Genomic DNA, 21,317 nt, shown 5'->3' on the forward strand with positions numbered 1-21,317 from the left:
GGTCTTTTGCCTTGCCAAATGAATTGGGATATTCTGTTTTGCAGAGTTTTTAGTTCAGATCCGGGTATCCGGACGGGAAGGGTCTGAAAATAATATAATAACCTGGGGAGTATATTCATCTTGACCGATACTATTCTCCTGATCTACGATATCCGTAATCTATCCCAATTTGATAGATCTTTTTTGATCTTGTCAAATAGGGGCGGGTAATTACATTGATAGAGGGAATTATAGTGCCAGGTCACATTTACTCCCAAATATTTCATGTGAGCGGGAACTCCATCTATAATTAAAATTCAGTTGTAATAATTTAATCTCCGGGGCTGGGAGGTTCAGATTTAGGGCCCTTGATTTATCATTATTAATTTTGTAGCCCGAGAATTTTCCGAATTCTGTTAATACATATTGGAGGTTGAGTAAAGATGTTTGGTGGTTGGCTAACGTTAAAAGAATATCGTCTGCAAATAAATTGCGATGCCCTGAATATTTGTATTTGCTCTAATATTTGAGGCTAGAGGTTCAACCGACAAGGCGAAGAGGAGAGGAGATAATTGGCAACCCTGTCTTGTTCCATTTCTGATTTTAATCAAGTCTAGGTTGTTCCCTGGAAGCTTAACCCAAGCCGTCGGGTTTTGATATAATACTCGGACACCTTCTACGAAGGGTCCCATAAAGCCAAATGTCTGCATTGTTCTGTCGAAGAATACCCAATCTATTCTGTCGAGCGCCTTCTCTGCGTCGAGGCTCAACAGAACAGCCTTGGTCCCAGTGAGATGCACATGGTCCACGATATCTATTATTTTTCGTATGTTGTCCGAGGCTTGCCTTCCCGAAATGAATCCCACCTAGTCAATATGAGTTAATCTTGGCAAAATGGGATTCAACCTATTTGCCAGAATTTTTGCTAAACAGTACAGTATATCTTGAGGTCAGTATTAAGAAGAAATATCGGATGGTAACTACCGCACTGCATAGGGTCATGACCCTCTTTATGTATGATGGCTAGGCTTGCGGAGGACATAGTGGATGGGATTGGCTTCCCTTCCAGAAATGAATTGAACATCCTCAACAAGTATGGGGAGAGGTTCGCAAGGAACTTTTTATAATAAATATTAGTGAACCCATTGGGTCCTGGGGCCCTGGCTGCTTTAAATTACTTAACTGCTTCTGATAGCTCAACCTGAGTAAACTTACCATCTAGAGCGTCAGATTCAGGCTTAGTTAATTGGGGTAGGTTACAATTTTCTAGATATTTTGAAACTACCTCTGAATTTGAGGACTGGAATTTCTCCTTCGAGGAGTTCAGATTGTATAGTTTTGTATTTGTTCTGCCAATTAATGGGGGGAAAAATATTGATGCTAGTAACAGGCATGCACACTCACCTATTGCACAAGCCCTGACACACATACATGAGTTGTAAAAAGATACATTTTAACAGTATAGATACCAGTACCATCCGCATCAGCAGGCAAAGCAGCACAGATGGCAGATGTATCGGAGGCAACGCTAAGCATACACCACCTCTTTCCCAAGTACAGGCACCGCTTATGGAGGGTGTACAATATAAGTAAGCGCAGCGGTTTCACCTGTCTTACTTATGGACGGTAAATATCCATTGCAATTTTTTTAATTACACGTACAGCAATAGCGCTTGTGTGTGCACCCGTAGTAGAAATGCATTGTAAGGGTGTTTATTTATTGTTTAGGATGACACTGGAGGTGTGTACTGCAATTTTTACATTAAGGACGATGACTGGCTCCCGGACAACGAAGACACCGTATTCTGTATTTCTTTCCCATTCGGCATCCGGATGAACATTTTTCATTTTTTTTTAAAAGTAGAAGCAGGGTGTCCCCCAGTATCGCTCCTGCCATAGCCGGGGGTTGGTAGAGGTGTGGTGAGTATCTATTATTTTATTTAGTTTTATTTGAAAAAGTCTTTAATGGTGGAGGTGACTGTATTATAATGTATAGATTGCAATACAGGATGTTTTTGTTATGCATTGGATCAGGCATAGACAATAGAGTAATAGAATGGTACTAGAGTAGTCAAGTAATGTACACAATAAAGTACTATACTCTTAACAAAACCGTAAGCACATCTGTAAAGTACTTTCTTACTTATTGTATTGTAAGTAATATAGTGGTTTACTCTTTTTCTCCACAGCTGATAAGTCGTGACAGGCGTGAAATCATGGAAAATGGCAAGCAAGCAACCGTTTGCAATTGATATGCCGTTCGAGGGGGGGGGGAGGGGTTGTTTAATGTTTTGGGGTTTAGTGTGGTGGGTGGTAGTTAAGAGGGTGTTGAGGGGATAGTGGCGATGGTTAGTTAAGGGGGGTAAGGGGATAGTGTGGGGAGTAGTTAAGGGGGTGTTGAGGAGCTGGTGAGGAGGGAGGGGTTGAGGGGAGAGTGGTGATGGTTCAGGGGATAGAAAGGCTAATAACAACTGTATTATCTACCAATAAGTGCTTTTTGGGGGAAGATTTGTTAATTCAGCAAAAATACTGTTTTTTTCCAAACTTGTTCCTCAAGGGCTACCAGCAGGTCAGGATTGAAGGATATCCCTGCTTGAGCACAGCAGGTTCAGTCAAAATGACAGACAGACAGACTGAGACACCAGTGGTGAAGCAGGGATATCCTTCAATCCCTATCTGTTGGTAGCATCTGTTGGTAGCCCTGGAGGAATGAGTTTGTATTCATAAAGAGATGATCTTTTTACACAATAAAAACTAAATGTATTAAAAAAAAAAATTTGGTTTCTTCATTTTACAAGTTTTCATAAAGATTTTAAAATTAATTGCCTTTGTTTTCCACTCGTCCTGAATCTGGCAGAATGAGTGCTTTCAAATCCTGTTAACAGCAATAAATACGTTGCTAATTTATGGTGCAAAAAGCTGTACAGTATCACGGCTACTAACATCTACATATACAGACTGAGACATCAAGCAATGCTACATACTTTATACAAGAAAAGCAAAGCCAGGTTACTTCACCCTTTTTAAAAAATGTTCACTTTTAATGCAATCTTCGATACATTATATCAGTATATCTCTGCATAATCCGTTCATATTGACAATCGCATAAACAACAAACATATACTGTACTATAGGGTTGTACTGTATATGTAACAAATATATATACAAAAAGTTTCTCACCTTAATAATCTTCAGTATACAAAACAGCAAACATTTAAACATTACAAGCAGACAAGACTGCCGTTTAGGGATGAGAAGTGATAAGAAGTATAACACATTCAGCACACACATAAGAAAACCAGCAGTAATGCACATCAGCAGACACAAGCCTCAGTTAAAGACTAAACAATCCAACTTTTATTTTGTCCGATACCCACAATGAATTCCAAACAGTCCTTTATGATGATTTTGATATACCGTTCCTGGGGGGGTGGGGTGATGTCTAGGTAGGAATTAAAAGCAAACATTTTGGGAGCTAGTGTTACTAGACTAGAAACAGGCCATTTACAAGCAGTACAGTATCCAGCGTCCACGCCGAATACATTAAGAGAGCGAATTCATAAATATGAAAGCTAGGCCGAGATTATGCTGCCGGAGTTACTACGTGCACGCGCTTGCATGCGCATCCACACACGTCAAGCACAATGCAGTACTTGGCTATAGTAGTTAGCCAAATGTCTGCACGCTTGCCGACGACGTAGCGCGTTGTCGCAAAAGCGTTTTGAGAAGACAATAAATTTTGTCTTCTCAGGCGACTGCCATGTGACATCAGCTGGTTCAACTAATGAGGGCGAACCAGCTTCGTGACGCATCCATTACGCATCTGCTACAAGTCCGGCACGCCCCCAAATGCTTGCAACACTATGAGCACAGATCTCCTGTGCTACAGCAGTGCGGCACGGATGGAGCTCGCACTCTCGCAATCAAGCTGTAAGGGATCCGGTCCTGGGTTTGGCTGGAACTCACCCTTACAGGGCTATAGAGGTTCCAGGCAATCCCTCCCTGCACTGGGCAATTGGAATCACCTGGTTCTGGACTTAAACTGCAGTCTGCTTGATGCTGCCTCCTATGCAGCTCTGCCCCCATTGGCTGCCTGTGCTATTTAGCTTCAGCCCTTCCATCAGGAAGGGGCGTAGCATAAATCCTTTCATTTATGTAACCTGTGCTTGCTACGAGCACCTCTGCCTGGCCTACCTTGGGTCAATCCGTTCCTGTGCTGAAGCGCTGGATCCCCAGTGCTATAGCTTCATTGTTCCTGTGGCCTGTCTGCATACCCTGCTTCCAGAGGCCTCAATTACTCACAGTTCCTATTCTGCTTTGGAAATCCATTCTGTGCTGAAGCGTGGGATCCCCAGTACTGTATCTTCATTGTTACAGTGGACTGACAGCATTGACTCTACTTCCAGAAGCCTCCATTACTCGCTGTTCCTACCGGGCTTTGGAAATCCATTCTGTGCTGAAGCGCTGGATTCCCTGCACTAAAGCTTCATTGTTCCTATGGCCTACCCGCATACTCTGCTTCAAGGGTCTTTCATGACGTCCAGCTCCTGCCCTTTTTTGTATATTCATATAATTTGACTTTATTATGGTCGTTTACACACTTTGTCTAGTGTCAGCTGTGTCCTATCAACAACCCGACCAACGTGTGCAAGAAGATACATAGTATAGTGGCAGGTTCAACCATGCTATGAAAGCTTGAACAGTATACCTGGCTACAGTGGGAAAGGTACAGTACTTGCCAACCTGCAGTTGAGGACTGGCATGGCAAGTAAGGCCCCCCCTCCACCCCCCCAAATATGAGACAATGTTGAAAAGTAATGGAATGGAATATTGTTGGCCTTAGTGAAGTTAGAAGAAAAGATAAAGTCCTTGTGGAGTTTCAAAGCCGAAACCTACTACAGCTCAACCCCGTTATAACGCGATCCGTTACAACGCGAATCCGCTTATAACATGATGCAAACGTGGCTCCCAATTTTCGAATTTATGAATACTTTACAACACGATTATTGGTATCTTAAATACTTTATTGTACAATGCATGCCATTGTACATTATTTCTAACGCAATCCACTTATAACGTGATGGGATTCTTTGGACCCCAAGCACAGCGTTATAAGGGGGTTGAGCTGTATATTACATAGGTACAAAGAATTAAAGAATTAGTAGAGTAGGAAAAACAATTTTATTACTGAGCAATAAAGTAAATAATTTACTACTGCAGGGCTAACACGAAAAAGGTGTGACTTTCTCACCAGCAAGTGAAATAATGCCTGCTAGCTACATCTGTACTAAATAATATTAACCACTCCTTGCCCTGCTGAGATGGATGCCGGTTAGATGGCACTTTTTTGTATCCCAACTTACATATTCATATTAATTATATGTAACTCAAATATATTGTTTTTGTTATTTCAAATAGTTACAAACCGCAGCAAAATTAGTCATCACAATCCAATAATAAAGCAAGTTTTATAACTAATATTTCCTGGAATCATGGTACTGTAGGTACCAAAATGCAAATAGTAAATTGTTGGGAGGTATGTTGCCCCTCCTCTTAGTTTAAGCTCAGCCATTCACATTGTGCTGGGGAGAGCAACACTGTGCTGGGGAGAGGGAAACTGTGCTGGGGAGAGGGACACTGTGCTGGGCAGAGGGACACTGTGCTGGGCAGAGGGACACTGTGCTGGGCAGAGGGACACTGTGCTGGGCAGAGGGACACTGTGCTGGGCAGAGGGACACTGTGCTGGGCAGAGGGACACTGTGCTGGGGAGAGGGACACAGAGAGAGGTGATCTGGCCTCTCAGCTCTCACCTTGACAAAGACTGCTTGTACGCAGTCGAAACGTTGGATTTATGCTGGATTAAAGTTTGTACTTTTGGATAAGACCGCGTGCCTGGACTGCTTGCCTTACCTGAGAGAGAGAGACACACAGACCTGGGGAGAGAGAGTCACACACAGACCTGGGGAGAGAGAGACAGACACACAAACACACAATGACTGGGGAGAAAGTGAGAAACACACACTGACTGGAGCCCCCTGCAGCCACCGCCAGGATAGTGTGGGAGAGAGGCCCAATGTAAGTGTATATGTGTGTGTATTTGGAAAGGGGGGGGGGGGTAGTGTGTGTAGGTGTTTTTTTGGGGGGTCGTGTAGGTTTTTTTTGGGGGGGTTGTATAAGTGTTTTATGGGGGGTCGTGTATATGTATTTGGGCGGGTAGTATGTATGGTGTATTTGTAAATGACACTGTGTTAAACAGAAAAACTATGAAAAAAACTAAACGAAGGGACTTATTGTGACATGTTTTTATTTTCCCCACATACTTTGTCGTCTGTTAATGCTTATACCTTACAGTATATACCTATTAGTGTGTGTACAGTATATGTATGTGTTTGTGGGGCTGTAATATTCATGCATGTGTTGCGGCTCTCGGAATATTTTGGAGAAAGACATTTTTTTATAAGATGGCTCTTCTGCCTTGAGAGGTTGCAGACCCCTGAAATAGGGACTTCTTACAGTATTTGTGGAGGAGACTTTAATTTAACTTTACATCCTTCAATGGATAACTCCACAGAAACATCAGTACTGGAATTTTGCCAAACCATGTCCCTCAACAAAACACATAATTCTTAGCATATTGTGGAGAGTTCTTAACTCAAATTGTAGACTACAGCCACATAATATGTACACTGGGATGTACTGCTTGTTATCCAACATGCATTTTGTTTTTTCCGAGCAGAGATTTAAAGAAGTAAAACATTAGAGAATGGGTATTGGGTGGGGGGGGGGGGGACACATAAAAGAAAAAGGGTTAGAGGGGTGGGGGGGGGAGGAGGAACAGCACAGCAGTGGATCAATAATTTGTGATTCTTTACATAGCTTTATCATTGTTTGCGAGAGCAGTCTTGGACAGCCTCTAGGTCTGTTATGGAATCCATTTCTGAGGGACCTGGGTAATCGCAAGAAGTCAGTTTACAGGTAGGTGACATTACAGGGTAATGCAAGGGAATCTCTTGGCAAGTCCCTAGCAGAGACATTTGACTGATCCCAAGGGACTACAGAGACATCCCAAGTCCAGATGTGGAATACCTGTGTATGCAATCCAGGGCAGCCAGGCTTTTTGGAAGTTATGGCATGTGTCGTTAGTTTTTCCATCATACACATAAACCATACCTTATTTCTAATGATCTGAACTGGCGGTAGCTTATCTTGTTTCCACAGGCTCGCTATGGAACACCTGCTGCTGTAATAATATGGGTTATTAATTTATTTTCGGCCCTCGTGTGGTCAACAGAAATAACCATGGGTCCAGACGTGTATTAAAGTCGTACAAATGCAACAGTGAGTGTAGCGTTACTCTAGGGGTTATAGGGAGAGAGTTATAGGATTTTTTAGAGTCATTTCACTTTAAAAAATAATTATCTCTCCTAGCCATAAATGTCACAATAGATTGATGAGGGGTAGTTAAGACACATCCACAAGAGGTTAGCCTGTGCATGTGACAGAAGCAACGTTTTTGACGATAAAATCCATGCATTTGGGTTATCAAAACTAGACTTCAACAGAGGAGTGTTATAATCATAATATGTGGATTCTCGTATTTCAATCTCCTCTTGAGTAGTCTAATAGGTGGTAACTTATTTAGGCTCTGTTTTATACCCTGTTATTTTATAGAACTGTGCATTTATATATTGTATGTTCTTTTGTAACATTTTTTTTCTGTAAACAAACACTGAACCATTTTTTGTATATAACTGTAAATCTAAAATGTAATAAATATTGTTTTTAGGCTCTAATTGAACCTAGTACCTTTGTGAAGAGATTGAACGCATTTTCGTAGACATTTCGCTACATTGGGTTTTTATGTTAATTACATATTTTTCCCATAAACGGGAGACCAGGGACTCCTAAGGGTAAGACCTTAAATTATCCTTGTTGGTGAAAGTGTAATTGAGGTGCAGTGTGATTTATTTTGTGGAGTTATTGCTCATTTTTAGTGCCCTGCGGGGAGGTAAGTTAGTTAGCTGGATAGCTGAAGGTTTCACATACACAAGTCACGTGCACACAGACTTTCGTAACATATATATTTCATGTTTGTTTCAAATATGCTAATGTAACAGTCTGGAAAAACAATAAATAAGGAATTTACAACAAAAGACAGAACAATGAAGCTTGCTACAGTACATCTGTACAGAGTAATTTACTTTAAAGTTGGAATCAGTAAAGGGAAGCAACCAGGGAATCAACCGTGTCATTAGCTAATTCTCTCATGAAAATTGTACTATGGCGAATGAAGCGCGTTCTCTAAAGCTTTGTGAAAAGCCTTTGTCTTTTGATTGGGAAAAACAGATTACAGTGTGTGTAACATATACATTGTTTTTATCTGAGGGTAAACAAAAAGAATCTGGAGCGCACAAAATGTGTATTGTGAAAATATTATACATTTTAAAATTGTATAACAAGTGATAACACAAAAACAACTTGTGCAGAAAAAATATGAGTGAATAAAATGTGTAGGTGTAACACACAGGAAAAAAAGTGATACAAATGTGAACGTGAACCAAAATCAATAAATATTACAAATAACCTACCTTTGGGATATATGAGTATGCTGCTGTTTGGGTACGATGATTGGGCATCAGGTCTAAAAGGAATAAAGAGGAAAAACGCAAAGAGATCTCATAGTATAGAATTATTCAATATATAAAACGGTGCTGCCGGAAAGGACTCCCAGCACAAGGTGCACCTCCAATGTTGTCGGCGCCTGCAGTGCCGAATGAGTCCAATAAATGCCACACAAGTCAATAGTCCGATGAGGACACAATACCCCAAATAGGTGGACTAACGCAATATCCTATTCGTTTTTTGGCTACAAGGCCACTTCATCAGAGAATAGATGATATGATTTCGATTAAGCCCATCCTTGGTCACCCATTGCTTAAAAATCTATCATGTGAAAACATACACTGTAAAATCCCGCTGACAAACAACATCTAAACTTTATACAAAAATCCTGTGCTTAGCGGTGGATCACAGATACCCATCCGACCGAGGCTGCAGGCGGCTTCCCTGGAATATTTATTCGTTGGGCAGCCCCTTTTTTTATCTACAGAGCAGGGTTCTTACTTACCTTGGTGTCCCTGATCGGATGATGACGCAGGGACTCGCAGCTTCCCCATGATTCATCATACGGTTTTTATCTACATGCTTTTAACCAATTTAATACTGTACGTGAATACAGTATCTCACCATTGCTGTTAGCCGAACATTTTTATTCAATAATACTATACTGTGAAAATATATTTAATTTTGTGCTATTATTTGTGTATATATTTCTGCTTTAACAAAATCAGAAGATTTGGTTTCCCTGATATTTTGACTGTACTAGTCAAGAGACCATATTCAGAGAGTTAACGACTTTATCTTCTTTTTTTAATATAGGACCGTATAATACAAGCAGGTGCAGTGCATAAAATATATTATATATAAATATATATATATTTAAAAAAAAAAAAATATATATATATATACTGTCGGCACACTATTTAGCAACAGTGTATTTTCTTTGGGATACACTTCTACACTTTGCCTAATACAGTGTGTCGGCATGCTGCGGTTCCTCCTTCTGCTTACAGGAGCTGCAACAATGCTCTAACTATTATATAGCTGCTCATTAATCTAAGTTTTTAGTGTTTACATGGATCTACTATACTAAGATCCCTGTTCACAAAATTGATTGTGCTGTCTATACGCTTACGACCTACTAACTACTGTGGGTTTATTACCATTTACGATATATACGTAGCCGGTATTGCACTAAGATATTACTTGCCTACCCGTCGCACTATTGGTTCAGTACATAACCCTCTGTTTGTGGACACCTGATCATACAGCTCATACTCATTATATGGTGGCTACATTTGTATCCACTGTGCTATGAACCAATTAGTCACTCAGGATGGCTATTAGTATTTTAATCATGGTTTTTAGATGTATCCCCTTCCTCACCCCCTCCTTTCCTTGGTAGTTGATCTCACAGAGTTTCACACAAAGGCACAGTGTTTACCAATGTAGCCCATATTCCCTCCCACCCCCTCTGGGAGATGTTGCTGCTACATGGAGTGTGGTGGTGCACACCTGCTGGCTTACAGACCATGAGTCTCCCGCATGGTGGTAGGGGATGTCAGAACAGGCTTCTGGGGTATAGACTGATAAGGTACTCACGGTGACAGCGCCTCCATCTCTTGCAGGCCCCTGGAATGAGCAAAGTTCTTTTCCCTTCCCCTGATAGATTTCAGTCTCAGGCGGAAGGTATAGTGAAACAGGAACATTTTATTATACACTGCAGGCTTCACACAGCATACACAGCATACACAGCAACCCTCAGCAGAGCTTAGGGCCTTCACCCTCAGGATGTTTCCCTGGACAATCCCTGCAGGTACAGGGCCCCCACAGCTGTCCTTGCTCTTCCCTTACTCCCTTGTGGAGTAAGAGGAATAGTCCCCTGTCGTTCCCTTAAGGGAGGGCCCACAGATTGACAGAGCCCTGCCAATTGGTTTGGGTAGACTGGCCTCTCTCAAAGGTAGAGGCAAACTGACTAAATCAGTTAGTGCAACTCCTTAAGTACAGAGAAAAGCAGGAACCAACCCTCAGTCCCTGATTGGACACAAGGCCTAGTTATACCGCACCCCCCCCCCCCTTTCCTGTGACTCACTGAAGCTACAGGAGGTGGGGAAAACCCATGATTACTCCTGGCAAGCCTGCTCTACTAGGGCTTACTGCCAGGAGGAGGGCAGACTAGTAGCTAGTGAAACCAGGCCTGGCTACACCAGTATTACACTGTAGCAAGCATTGTTCTTGATCCGGGGTTCACTATACTCCAAATTGGATCATCTATGCACCATTTAATTGTGTATTTTAACTCGTACACTCACAATCCCAGCTAGTGAAAGTGTGCTCCTCATATTGGGGTCCTTTCCCTCTACAGTTGCAGCATAAAATATATTAGTTTATTATTGCTTTTTTAATTTATACTCTTACCAACCACCATCTAAAATACTGCAACGGCCTTGCCCGTTCAGCTTAGTGTGTAACACTAAATAACATTACCCTTTAATTCCAATATTGTATTCTATTTATATTCTATTCCTATTTTATTCTTTGTATATTTTTAATTATTTATTGTATATTTCAACAGCACTGCATATTATTGTTCTGTATTGAGTAAACAAACAAACTCATATGCTAACGAAGAGCCATGTAAACATGATTCCTGAAAGATTGTTTAGGGTTGGCCCAAGTTCAGAATTATAATTTTAACAATTATTTACTGTCATTGTAGGAAAACAGACAATGAATTTCTGCCTAGAAGGATTTACAATGTAATTGTGTTGTCTGAGGTTCAGGGAGATAAAGTTACTTGCCTAAGGTCAGAAGGATTTTACAAACAGTGTCTACCCAGGATTTCTCACTGTCAGAATAGAATGACAGATTAAATGCAATGTAAAGGTAAAATAAAGCCTTGAACACCTTGTCTTGTTTTACAGCGTGCAGGCCAGGATTCTACAAGGCATTTGCTGGGAATATCAAGTGTTCCAAATGTCCTCCGCACAGTTTCACCTTTGTCGAGGCAACAACTGTCTGCCAGTGTGAAAAAGGTTACTTCAGAGCTGAGAAAGACCCACCTACCATGGCATGTACAAGTAAGTTGAAGCTGGAATGCACGTTACAGTATATGTCCTGTTTGGTTTCATGTTTTGTCCCCTCTTGCTTTGTGATTTTTTTTTTCATTTTGAATTCTCCTCCTCCCATAAAAAGCTCTAGCAGTCTGTTTGTGGCTACATATTCACATGGTAATTTAATGACAGTAAAGAGAATAAAGTGTAAAACTAAAAGGTGTATAGATGTTAACTTGTAGCATCTGAGTAAAATAGAAAATTCATTACCTAATTACCAACAATAGAGATTTTAGATGATGTATGAAATACACTATGATATAATACCAAATGGTTCCTTCTCTTTTACTGAACAAAGCTGTATAGTTAATCCATTTGTTGAAGAAATCACAGAGAGCTTCGCAGAAATATGTCTTCACAAGGGTTATTGGCGCCAGGCATTTTCTATGTGCCACTTCATCTGTGCATAATTTATAAATGATAACAAAGCAATCAGGCCACATGCATAAACAGCCCAGTGACACATTATATTGTTAAATCTGAGGATTAGAATTAATTGTTCCTCTTTGTTCCAAGTTCTAAATCTTACTAAATGATTCACTGTATGTCATTGCAGCTTAATATTTGCATGAAACCACAGTTTAGCCAGCATAATTTAATGGCAATTAAAAAGCTATTTAATCGTCATGCAAATTGGGATGAGGGCCCTTCAGTAAAGAGGGTATGTTTTTTTCAGTACTGCAGGCGAGTCGTTTTTTCCTTGCAGACACCCATCATACTGTATAATTGACATTATTCTTGTTATTCATAGAAATTTGCATTACTTGATGCACAATAATTAAATGTATAAATACATAAAAACGGAATAATTTGTTCTTTAATGTTTTTACTGTAACTAATCATAGTTTATATTGAATAACAGAGAGATTACATATTTCGGACACTCTGTTTAATGACACTATTTTACATCTCAAAGTAATTTCAGGGAGATTCCAGGAGCCATAAATGTGTCCGTTATATAGATTTTGGTTAAATTGGAGATTAGAACTAATGTGGAATATTAAGAACACAGAACTATAAATTCTCTCCTAACACCAAAATGAACCAATGGTGATCATGTGTTTAAGATTGCAAATCTGCGTGCCTCATGGCCTTTTAAGATTAAATAAGCCACTGTTAGAATTTTCAAACATTATTTTAAAGTTAGATTGTAAACATGGTTAGGTTATATTTGGGGATAAAATAAACTTGTCTTCCTTTAGCTAATTACTTTTTTGTGATTGAGCAGGACATGTCTCCCACACAAAGTGTCCACCCTTTCTCTTCTCATGCTTCTTCATTTGACAGGGTTATGATGGTTATCATGGCGGTAGGGCCAAACTAGCTAAGGATGAAGGTAAAAGATGGCTTTCAATCTGCAGTGCCGACACACTGTGTATAAAGTTATAACATCCTTCATTTTCGAAGAAACCAAAAATGAAATTGCCCCATTGAATTTGTCTCATTTTTGTGCACGCTTGATTGGTCGTATAACCTCTGGCACTTAGCGATCATGTAACCACTGCTCGCCAGGGTTCACTGATGACGGAAGAGGAGTAGTCACGCTCTTCCATTCCACAGCAGACCAGATCGAGTTCAGTAAGCGCAGAAAGTGATCTCCCCTACACAACGAGCAAATAGAATAATACTTAAGCTATTAAGTCATGGAGTGCCAGGCCCCATGACGTTGTAGCTATGGTAAGGGGCACTGACAGGGTTAAGACAATTACATTACATCACTTACAAAAATATTGTTTTCATTATACAGATGCAGCGGCCGTTATTCGAACAAATCTCGAAATGGAATTTCGAGAGATGACCGAGATCCTCACAAGTTTTGCCGCGGCAGACTAAATGTCCCATCGGAGTAACACAGCAGGGGTACCTGCTGTGTGAGTCCTACCGAGGTCTGCCTTTCTGTAATAGACGCGCAGTAGGAGGCTGAATCAGTCACTCTAACTGTGCGCCTCTCACAGGTGATCGCAGGGGTTTTATTACAATTCTAACATTGCAGTAATGTAGCAGGGGGTCTCCTGAGTTGAACAAAGTTGATTTCAGCCTTGGGGACCCCTACTTCCCTAGATACAGGCCCCATTATGGGGTGCTGGTATCCCCATGTTAAAATCCTGTGGGTCACGTGACCGTTGGATGTAAATAAATCAGAGGGATACCAGCACCCCATACCGGGGCCTGTATCTCGGGAAGCAGGGGGGCCCCGGACATAAACCCAACGTGGTTCTGCTCCGGAGACCTCCTCCTCATCTACACTAGGAATACAATTTAAATGTAAAAATATTTAGTAAGCACCAATACCCCACCCACCCTGTGCCCCCCCATAAAACCATAATTTATTATTTTACACAGGATTTATACCCCAGGCCGGTGCGGGTCCCCGGTGGCCCCGACTGGTGTCGCAGGCACCACAGTGCACCCGGGGGGGGGGGTACCCACGGGTGTCTTGGGGCCTCCAGGTGGTCCCCGCTAGGCACCGTGGGCCTCCAGGTGGTACCCGGGTCATCCCCACAGTTGTCTGGGGGCCCTCGGGTGGTTCCCACGGGTGTCTGAGGCGCTTGGGTTGTCCCTGTGGGCTGCGGGGCCCCCACAGCTGGTCCCCCTGGTTCTTCCCCGCAGGTGTCCCCCGTGGGTCCGCAGGTGGTACCCGTGGGCATCCGGGGGTCCTCGGGTGGTCTCCATGGGTCCCTGCTGCCTTGCGGTACAAATAGTGTATGTAAAAAAATAAAACACATACAGTACAGTAATGGGCAAAATAACTATTACTTGCCCATTATTAAACACATTAGCCAGCATAAAGTAAATAAATACTGTTCTAATTACCACAGCCAATATGAAGGGCGTCCTCATCAGGATACCGCAGGTCCCTGTCCTCCTTTGCCAGAAAGCATGAATAAAGTACATAATAAAGCATGCATAAAGTACATAATAAATACTTTCTAATGTCCTCTAACCCCTTAATCACCTTAGCGGTTAATAACCACTACAATAATTAAGGGGTTAACCCACCCTGCCCCGCTACCCACCCAGGGGGTCTAACCACCCACGCAGGGGTCTAACCACCCACCCCGGACCCACTATACGCACCCTGTACCCATTTAGTAGTATAGTGGTACATCATATCCATATAATAATATGGGCCTGATAAGCCACTGCAGCACTCAATTGGTGCCTAGCGGGGACCACCTGGAGGCCCCCAGACAGCCGTGGGTACCCCCCGGGGTGCACTGTGGGGCCTGCGGACACCCGTCTGGACCACCGGGGATGCCTGCCGGCCTGGGGTATTAATTCTGTGTGTAAAATAATAAATTATGGTTTTATGGGGGGGGGGGGGGTGCACAGGGTGGGTGGGGTATTGGTGTTTACTAAATATTTTTACATTTAAATTGTATTCCTAGTTTAGATGAGCAGGGGGTCTCCGGAGCAGAACCGCGTTGGGTTCATGTCCGGGGACCCCCTGCTTCCTGAGATGGGGTGCTGGTATCCCTCTGCTTTGTTTACATCCCACGTGGATTTTAACATGGCGGGGATACTGGCACCCCATACAGAGGCCTGTAACTTGGGAAGCAGGGGGTCCCCGAGGCTGAAATCAACTTTGTTCAGCTCGAGACCCCCTTTCACGTACACTATGAATAAAAATAAAATGTAAGCATCTTCATTAGCTTAGCAGCTACTCGCTAAGGTAATGATTTTTTATTTGGGGGAGGGGGGTGTTTGATACTAGTGTGAGGAAGCAGAGAGTCTCCTAAGTTGAACAAAGTTGATTTAAACCCCGGGGACCTTCTTCCCGAGATACAGGCGGGCGCCGGTATCCCTCTGCTTTGCTTACATCCAACTGTCACGTGACCCACAGGATATTATCATGGGGATACCGACACCCCATAACGGGCCTGTATCTCGGGTAGTAGGGGTCCCCAAGGCTGAAATCAACTTTGTTCAACTCAGGAGACCCCTTGCTACATTACTGTAATGTTATAATTTTAATAAAAAAACCATTATCGCCTGTGAGAGGCGCGTAGTTAGAGTGACTGATTCAGCCTATGTCTTACAACGCGTCTATAACAGACAGGCAGACCCCGGTAGGACTCACACAGCAGGGACCCCTGTTGTGTTAATCTGATGGGCCATTATGTCTGCAACTGACCATCTCGGGTCCACCACGCGGCATAACGCAAGATGTATCCAGGTAAATGTTTGAATAACGGCCGCTGCATCTGTATTTCTGGGTTAGAAATTAAAGTACAGGGCCTGTACCTAAATCTTTCTATGCATACTCTATGCCTCCATGCCTCCATGCCTCCATGCCTCCATGCCTCCATGCTCAGCTCTTGTCAAAAGTGGTTGACTAGAAATAGATAATAATGAGCTTTCAGTGAATGTAAATGGGAGCTGAACAACCTGTATAAGTGAACTTAATTTATTGAAAATCATCTCATTGGAAAATGAACATGGTGTGTAGCATTCCCGAATAGAGACAGAAAAGACGTAGCAAGTTCCCTTATAAAATTCCTGTTTTATAAACTGAATACACCGAGCACTATTTTAAACTGAGTGGCGCATAAGATGTACAGGGAAATGTATTAAAACTGTGATACAATTAGTGTTGCAAGCACAAAAAATCTATGCAGTAGCTCTGCATAAACAGCCAAGCCTCACAATGTACTATAGAATATCCTAAAATACCACAATACAAATGTTTACAAAAGGTGACCATTCTGACATTAATGCTAAAGCGGCAACCAGACCTTTAATATGAGGTGTCACAAAGCCTCCAGCCAATCAGATACAGGGAGACCATCCAGTGATTAACAGGCAAGGTGCTCAATATTGTATTAGGAGATTTCTTTCCCGTTTCTCTGGCTCCTGTCCAAGGTTCTGCATAATCACAAGAACTGGATTCCTGAAAATTGTTTACGACTGTTTAGGGAATTTGCTAAGAATATCAATTCAGGAATAAAGAGGACATTTACAGTCCAACTGCGTCAATATTTATACAAACCATCTCATTTGTTGGCATCCCAACTTCCAATGCTTTTGGAACAAGGTTAGAGCTTAAATTGAGTTGGTATTGAGTTCCAATCTAGAACTATATCCTTATAATTCTAGGTACACCTTATAATTTACAAGATGTACAATAAATTAATCTTGGCTCAGGGGAGCAACAAGTTCAGCGGGGAAAAAAATGTTTGACTTCAAAATCTAAATGTGTTGCTATAAAATCGCTGGTTAAATACACTGACAGATTTGGCATTTCTAGAAAAGGCCACCTGTACAAGACGTAATTAATTTTTCTAGTGTGCCTCTCTCTGGGATTCCTTTTTTAATCTTTATAACATTTAAAGCACTCATTTACTATTTAATAATGTAGCAAATTAATATTTTTTTTATCTTTTACTATTTATTTGTTCTTTTTTTCACTATGATGACTTTTTAAACTCCCCACACCACCCCTTTTAATCTGTTCATAACAACTCAATTTATCCCACACCGTCTTTGTAACGCAATATATTTTATTGCATGGCTAATGTCTACATTTGTTACTTGGGTAAGTAGTTATGCTGATTTCCATCTCCTGTGCTACAGCAAGCTAAATCTTTGAAGCTGTTCAGTTTCTGAATTCCCTTACATTTCTTAAGATGTATCTGCCTAAATAGGAAGGCTTGCAGTTTATTCTGCATTTGCTTTATTTAAGTAAATTTCAGCAGTCTGCCAGACTTTATATAATGATATTATACAGGCACAGCTACAGATTATTTTTCTACCTCCATTTTTGTTTGAATTGCCTACAGTATGCTTCTAGTCTAGCATGCGACCTACCTACACATGAACTAACATATTCCCTCTATATCTAATTGTTGTTCCCTCCTGTCTACCTCCAGCGCTTCCTCATACATCTTAACCTTATATTCCCATCAATGTCTACTCCCAGGGTTCTCTCCAGGCTTTAGTCATCTAACCTACTGACCTCAACTGACTCTTCATCGTCTTTGTCTTCTGTGTCCTAAAGGGATTTCCCACCAGTCATCTCCATCTAGACCTTTCCTTTCTGGCTAGCTGAAGCCTGCCAGTGCTGTGCATGCTCCCATGTCATAGCTATAGTGCTGTTCTCTCATACATGCCTTCTTTGGTTGAATATCAGTATCTGTTGGTCTGGTGCCATTTTGCCAAGTGTACACTGACACAGACACTGCCTTTTTGGGTATCTTAAATTCCTATTCACTATCAGTATCACTAATGGACCATACATAAATTCACATTTTTTTACCTACTGATGACGATTTTGTGATTTTTTTTCCCTACTTTTTTTTCAATATTCATTAGTTACATTTCTCCATGTGACAATTGTTGTCAATGTAATCTATTCATAATTGCATATTGCACTTATTATCATTATCTTTTTATGCTCATAAGGTTGTTTTCTGAAAAATTAAAATGTAACATTTGATTGTTGTGTTCTGTGATTATAAGTGACCGTGAACCTGTGCATATACAAATGGAGACATTGGGTAAATCAAAATTGCAGATATGAGATGGGCAATCAAAGGAAGGAAACATGTTGGCGAGGCAAAGTGTAATGAAGAAATTAAAGTCAGATTTCAGAACATATTAGGCAAGATTTTAATATGACTATATATCCACATACTGTAGTTGATGCGAAGACTTTCACGCATTGAGAAATTATCTAATTAGCAAGGTATTTCTATGCCTTTGTTTCCTTCTGATACAGGAGTAGCCAACTCCAGTCCTTAAGTCTCCCCCAACAAGTCAGAATTTGGGGATAATTCTGCTTCTGCACAGGTGGCTCAATCAGTGGCTCAGTTTTCGACTGGAGTTGGCTACCCCTGCTCTGATACCTACTGTATGCATATTAGGGCAAAGATGGAAGAGCTTAATCATACAGAAATACAACAAACACAGAAAACCAGGATTTTTGTTCTGGGTCATTTAATTTTCTTTAGATACTGTCTGTCTTGGAGTTCATTTGGACCTGCAAACGACTTTTATGACTTCTTAATTCATTGTTGCTACAGTTATACAACTCTATTTCTATAGCTGAGAGAAAAAAAATGTTATCTCTTTTTCTTGAAGGAATAGAACTGAAATGACCCTGGTGTGTCAGATATGAACATGTATAATCAATGTTTTGTTTCACAAGATACAAGACAGCATAATGTACATCTGAAAATAGCATTATGCATTTTCTGTCTCCAGATGATGGAAACATTTTGACACCCTCTGTTTAACAAAATAAGGTGTTAGCCGCTAGGAAACAAATATAAGAAATGTAGATTTTTTTGGGGGGGTGGGGGGGGGTTCAGCATAATACAAAAAGAAAAATATTATGGCACCCCTTACTACCAGAGCTGTCTGCTCTGCAATGACGTGCTCGTAATATTATTTAATGTTTACTTTTTTATATATCGTATTGCATGTAGCTATGTTATGAAAAACTTAACTTTTATTAAGAAACATCTTTTACACTTTGAAATATTTGACAACAGGTGCTGCAAAGGCAATTAATAGTCTCCATGGTGTTATATTTCTCACTGAGCTGGTCCTCCCATTTATCACAAACTGTGAAGGAAGAAAAATCACTTTACGCTGACTTTCTGGACACCTTCATATTACTTATTTAATCAACACTTCCCACGCATTATTCCCATTTATAGTGTTCGTAGGACAGATGATAATAATTAATTGATAAACTACTTTTATTTTAGTAAATGAAGGTACTTTTTAATGAAAAATATAAAGATACTGTGGTGTGGAATTTAATTTATTTAGGCATTTAGTGATGAGTTAATACAATAAACTGGATTGTACAAGAATTTCTATGCAAAACATTATTCTAAAAAAGGGAAGCAAAAGTCAAATGTTTAAATTCTACTCAACTCAATAAGATGGATACAAATCTCCTTGGCTATCAGTTTTGAGCTAATAATTCAGCTTTTCAGCTTTAGCGAGACGCAATTCTGTATCACAGGATCAGTATGTGAATAGAATTGAGCAGAGGTCATTATATTGCATGGTAGGACAGCATCTGCAGGAATGCATTGGTTTTGGGGACAAAAATGTATTGCATTTTGTTGGCCGTGTCAGAACATACTGCACTGCAGTGACTGGTTGTTATATTGAATGTGGGGATGAAATGTATTCCGAATTAAACACGATAAAGGATAACAAGAAAGGGTGGATCACACAACAAAATCATATTGTTTTCAAATGTTTTCAAGAAATCCGGTGTAATGTTTTGCCGTATTTTAGGAGAAATATTGAATATATCAGTCCTATACACCAGAGCTTTTTCTTTGTTGAAAATGGACAGCCGTCCCCATGGTCAACAGTAAAGTCATGAGAAAGATAGGACTTATTGTGAATTAGATTGCTATTGATCTCTGCTATACTTCAGAAAAATAGTACAGCTCAACCCCCTTATAACGCTGTGCTTGGGGTCCAAAGAATCACATCGCGTTATAAGCGGATCGCGTTAGAAATAATGCACAATTGTATGCATTGTACAATAAAGTATTTAAGAGACCAATAATCGTGTTGTAAAGTATTCATAAATACGAAAATTGGGAGCCACGCTTGCATTGCGTTATAAGCGGATTTACGTTGTAACGGATCGCGTTATAACGGGGTTGAGCTGTATATATATAAATATATACTATATATCTAAGAATTCGTTTTTAAATGTAAAAATTGGATGCCGTTATTTGCCATGGATTAAATTTATTTAAATGCTGGAGATTAAGTAAATGTGTTGTTCTGTTGATTTGAAAACAAATACAGTAAGGCCCCAGGTATACGGCGGGTTCCGTTCCAGCGGCCTGCCGTATAGTAAAAAACGCCGGAAAGCGGATCCGGCGATTTTCAGTTCTGTGCATGCACAGAACGGCGTTTTCGCCGTTCTGCGCATGCGCGGCCTATGGTCTGCGCATGCGCGCCGGGCGCAACCGCCCATTCTGTGCATGCGTGACGGAGAATCAAAGATGGCGGCCCCCTTCTCGGTGCCGCCGTATAGGCGGATCGCTGAAAAGCGGGGCCCTGCTGTAAAACAAAAGCTCAAAGGTATAATTAAAGCAGCAATCTAAGCAATATCCTACATGTGTTTTAAAAAAAATAATTACTTCTGTAGTATTAGATAATACTTACTATCTTTTTATATTGTAAAATTCACTCTCAAAGCCATTATAAATGAGTTTTAATATACTAAGCATCCTTTCATTTCCATAGCAGGTTTTACACCACTTCCCCTGCAGTACAAGATCTTTGCAACACTTTCCTGTTTGTGATCATCTGTTGACAATATTCCCAGCAGTTTGAGCTGCAAACTGTAACAATAGGTAATGTTACTTTAGTAATACAGCTGAACCCCGTTATAACGCGGTCCTCGGGGTCCACCCGATACGACAGCATTATAACTGGGATCGCAATTTCAAAAAATGGCTGCTGCGATCAGGGGTTCTGTATCTGTCGGAGGTGGAGAGCTGGGATAACTCTCCCAGCTCTCCCTGAGCCCAGCGTCGCAGCGGCAGCCCCACACAGCATTACCTGGCATCTGCAGCAGATCTGTGAGTCTGTGAGAGGGGGGGGAGTGGGGGGAGGATCTCA

At 41.0% G+C, this 21,317-nt stretch overlaps 1 protein-coding gene across 6 annotated transcripts in view; it reads left to right on the forward strand.

The window, feature by feature from the left end:
• Positions 1-21,317, forward strand: part of EPHA6 (EPH receptor A6) — an 833,380-nt gene that overhangs the window by 427,149 nt on the left and 384,914 nt on the right. For 4 of the 6 annotated variants that reach the window (XM_075594038.1, XM_075594040.1, XM_075594039.1 and 1 more), the window contains one exon: positions 11,523-11,678. The exons of the other annotated variants lie outside the window; for them this stretch is intronic. In XM_075594038.1, the coding sequence (XP_075450153.1) occupies positions 11,523-11,678 (156 nt within the window). The remainder of the gene's footprint in view (positions 1-11,522; positions 11,679-21,317) is intronic. 6 annotated transcript variants of the gene reach the window in all.

The sequence above is a fragment of the Ascaphus truei genome, chromosome 3 (assembly GCF_040206685.1).
Source record: "Ascaphus truei isolate aAscTru1 chromosome 3, aAscTru1.hap1, whole genome shotgun sequence".
NCBI classification, from domain to species: domain Eukaryota; kingdom Metazoa; phylum Chordata; class Amphibia; order Anura; family Ascaphidae; genus Ascaphus; species Ascaphus truei.